Source organism: Sinocyclocheilus grahami, unplaced genomic scaffold, assembly GCF_001515645.1.
Source record: "Sinocyclocheilus grahami isolate Dianchi unplaced genomic scaffold, SAMN03320097.WGS_v1.1 scaffold2431.1, whole genome shotgun sequence".
NCBI lineage: Eukaryota > Metazoa > Chordata > Actinopteri > Cypriniformes > Cyprinidae > Sinocyclocheilus > Sinocyclocheilus grahami.
In genome coordinates, this window is record NW_015507610.1 from 32546 (window position 1) to 35860 (window position 3315).

Sequence of the window (3315 nt, forward strand, 5' to 3'; positions counted from 1 at the left end):
TTTAGTTTGGTGAGCTGGTACGAATTTCCGTTAAAAAGGCAGAGTTGCTTTTCGGCAGCAACAAATGAATGATATCCACTGACATTTTTAACTTCAAACCGTTGCTTCTGGCTAAAATATGAGTCCATAAAACGTTCTCCAGTGAAAAACTTGTCTTGTCTGAATCAGGAGAGTAATACACACAAATCAAGCCAAAACAGCTCTAAACAAATATGTTGTTTTATTTTAATGCGGGAGGACAACAGGAGATGGACTTTTTCACTGGAATAAGTGATATTATGGACTCATATTTTAGCCGGAAGCAACGGTTTAAAGTGAAAAGTGTCTTGATGGATTTGTTTCTTATAAACACACAGTTTTTCTCTTCACAAGACATTAACTGATGGACTGGAGTGGTGTGGATTATTGTGATGTTTTTATCAGCTGTTTGGATTCTCATTCTGACGGTATCCATTCACTGCAGAGCATCCATTGCTGAGACACTGATGCTAACTACATCTCAGATGGCCTGATGGTGAGTAATAATTCAGCAAATTTTCACTAATATTATTAAATAATAAACAGTATTAGTAATAGATATTAATAAAAAATTATATAGATTAGATCAGTGAGTCAGTGTGGAACAATAAGCAACATCACACACCTGCACCCTCACGTTGATGTTGTGCGACAGTCCTTCGTTTTCCAACAACCAACGCACAGCATGCTGGGAGCACAGGACCAGAATCACTAACCGGTTGACGGGACGAGAGATGGACAAAGGTCTCAACACCACCGTGACCTGCGGACAAGACACCCGAGTGTGATGGGTGCACACAGTGTTCGAACTATACCGTGGACTTTGGTGAAGCACACTTGTTTTTTTTCTAACGGGGGGTTGGGGTTCGAGGGCTTACAATGTCTTACAAAGATACATTACAGCTACAATTGTATGCACTACTTGCTTTATGCAAGCACTATATAGGATAAATCACTATACAGGATGTACCCTATTATACTTTATCGACACAAATTGATAGGTGAAACAACAAACAGCCACCCACAAATAGTCTAGAAACAAAGCATCAGGCTGTGTTTGAGTTCACATGAACAACGGTTAAAGTTACTCGTCGTCAGGCTACAGAAGAACACCATAATTCCTCCGTTCAGTTAGGCCTAAGACATCGAGAGTCACGCAGACCTATAACAACCCAGCCACAACACATAATTGTGAATAGCATGCCTTAAAGAGTTAGTTCACCCAAAAATGAAAATTAGCCCATAAATTACTCACCCCCGATGCATCCTAGGTGTATATGACTTTCTTCTTTCAGACGAATCCAGTCGGAGTTATATTAAAAACTGTCTTTGATCTTTCAAGCTGTTTCATGACACTCAGCGGGTGTTGCATTCCTTCGGTTCAAAAGACGTGAAATAAAAAGCACCCTTCTACAAAAAAAAGTGTCTCGGCTCCGGGGGGTGAATAAAGGCCTCTTGTAGCGAATCGATGCATTTTCTATTATATTTTTCTTACAAAAAGGCATCGATTCACAACAGGAGGCCTTTTTTTCAAACCGTAAAAACCGTATTTTTTTCTACGAATCTTTGAGTTAACATGTACTAAACATGAGTGGAATTTGCACCGCAGCGTCCGCACACCTTGATGCTCATGACAAGAATAGCATGTATAGTTATCTTTATTGAAGTGAATTAGGTTTAAATCACTGTCATGCATGAATGAATGATATTTTTGCAATTTTACACATAATAATCCACGGTGATCACATTACACAAAACTGAAATTGCACGTCAAAATAACACATTGTCAATATTTTTTGAGACCCCCCAAAATTTCACAAATCACGTTTTCAGGGGAGCCCATGTCTTATTAAGGGGAGCCGAGGTCCCCCGTAGTTCGCACCCTGGGTGCACACCAGCTGGACGAATACGAGCAGACAGACGTCTCATACCTGTTTATTGGAGGCTTTGCCCACAGAAATCACATGGGTCTCTTTAGCTCCGCCCTCTCTGGCCACACAGCCTGTTCCCGACTCAAAGCGCTCCAGTTGAGCCTGCACTGGATGCAGCGCCCCCACAGGCCACACGGAGCACTGCAGCTCCCTGCTGGACACTGACACACACAGAGATGACTTAAAAACTTCAAGATCACTGACCGTAAAGTTTCAGAAAATGTGTTAGTGCTGTATTTTCTTTCATCGAAACAAGAGGATTTGCTATAATTGATAATATCATTGTTATTTCAGCATTATTTAAAATACTATTATAGTTTTTATTAATATTTTGATTTTGAATTTTTTATATAATTTTAGTTTTAATTTCAGTTTAATTTCTAGTCAGTTTGTTATGTACATTTCATTTTATTAGTTTTTGAATTAGCTTTTATTTTTATATTTCATATTATTTTCTTATGAAATTTTAATATCTTAAATTTTAGTTTAATTTGTAGTCATTTTAAGTGTTGTTTTTTTCATTTGTGTTCATTTTTTAATTAGCTTTTTCTTGTTCAGTTTTTACTCACTCACACGTATTTAAGGTTCAGTTTACGTCCAACTCAGAGACGCAAATGAAACTCACACACCCGTTATACACGGTGCAGGACACTGTTAATGCATTCGCACAAAATCACCACACATCTACGCAAGCGTTCACATGCAGCCTTGAGAAATGCATCTGGCTGCTCTCTCTTTCACCTGCATCACTGAAACCACTGAGACCACAGCTTGATCATCTTTTGTATCCTGCATGACACTGGGGGCATTTTCAAGTGGGTTTTACCTGCAGTTCCAACCACAGCCAGCAGGAGGGAGAATACAGCACTACCCGTCCAGGGCATCATCCTTCAGCACTTCACAGATTTCAGGATCAGATTTCTGGCTTACACTGACATACACTAACAGATAAAAGGAGGATTGTGACAGTGAGTGAGACAGAAGTGCAGAAACACGACAGAAGGAAATTCTGAAAAAAGCCCACACCCCAATATTCAGATGTTTTTATTTTATTTTATAAATGACTTAAACTTTTTATTTTAAACCATGCACTGATAGCACACTTACATCATGGAGACGTCTATTTGACGTCTGCATTTTACATCTGCAAGACCTATTTTTTAGTGTATAGGACGTTTTCTATCAGATGTCAAATATACGTTTTTAGAAGATGTCTTTAAGATGTTTATGATTTAGAATGAATGTAAAACTTGACGTCTATCAGATGTTTGTACACAGCAGATGCTTTCCAGATGAAGAGATCTTTAACAGACGTCTTGCAGACATACCTGTGATATCTGGGTGAGCTCATAATAAAATACAACTT

The 3315-nt window shown here is 38.7% G+C and overlaps 2 protein-coding genes across 2 annotated transcripts in view; both read right to left on the minus strand.

The window, feature by feature from the left end:
• Nucleotides 1-85, minus strand: part of LOC107575002 (transforming growth factor beta receptor type 3-like) — a 2625-nt gene extending 2540 nt beyond the window's left edge. The window contains exon 1 of the mRNA XM_016261418.1: nt 63-85. Within this exon, the coding sequence (XP_016116904.1) occupies nt 63-85 (23 nt within the window). The remainder of the gene's footprint in view (nt 1-62) is intronic.
• A 519-nt stretch (nt 86-604) lies between these two features.
• On the minus strand, nt 605-2900 carry LOC107575003 (transforming growth factor beta receptor type 3-like). The gene is made up of 3 exons (XM_016261419.1): nt 2776-2900; nt 1950-2110; nt 605-781 (listed from the first exon to the last, which is right to left on the minus strand). The coding sequence occupies exons 1-3, from the start codon at nt 2834-2836 to the stop codon at nt 605-607; spliced, it is 399 nt and encodes a 132-aa protein (XP_016116905.1). The 5' UTR covers nt 2837-2900.
• Between the last annotated feature and the right edge of the window lie 415 nt (nt 2901-3315).

What these genes read in the sequence shown, in the direction of transcription:
- LOC107575003 (XM_016261419.1), bottom strand. Translation starts at nt 2,836, where the DNA reads ATGATGCCCTGGACGGGTAGTGCTGTATTCTCCCTCCTGCTGGCTGTG. An exon ending in GGCTGTGGTTGGAACTGCAG is followed by an intron (nt 2,111 to 2,775) that starts GTAAAACCCACT and finishes TGTGTGTGTCAG; the next exon opens with TGTCCAGCAGGGAGCTGCAG. An exon ending in GCAAAGCCTCCAATAAACAG is followed by an intron (nt 782 to 1,949) that starts GTATGAGACGTC and finishes TCTTGTCCGCAG; the next exon opens with GTCACGGTGGTGTTGAGACC.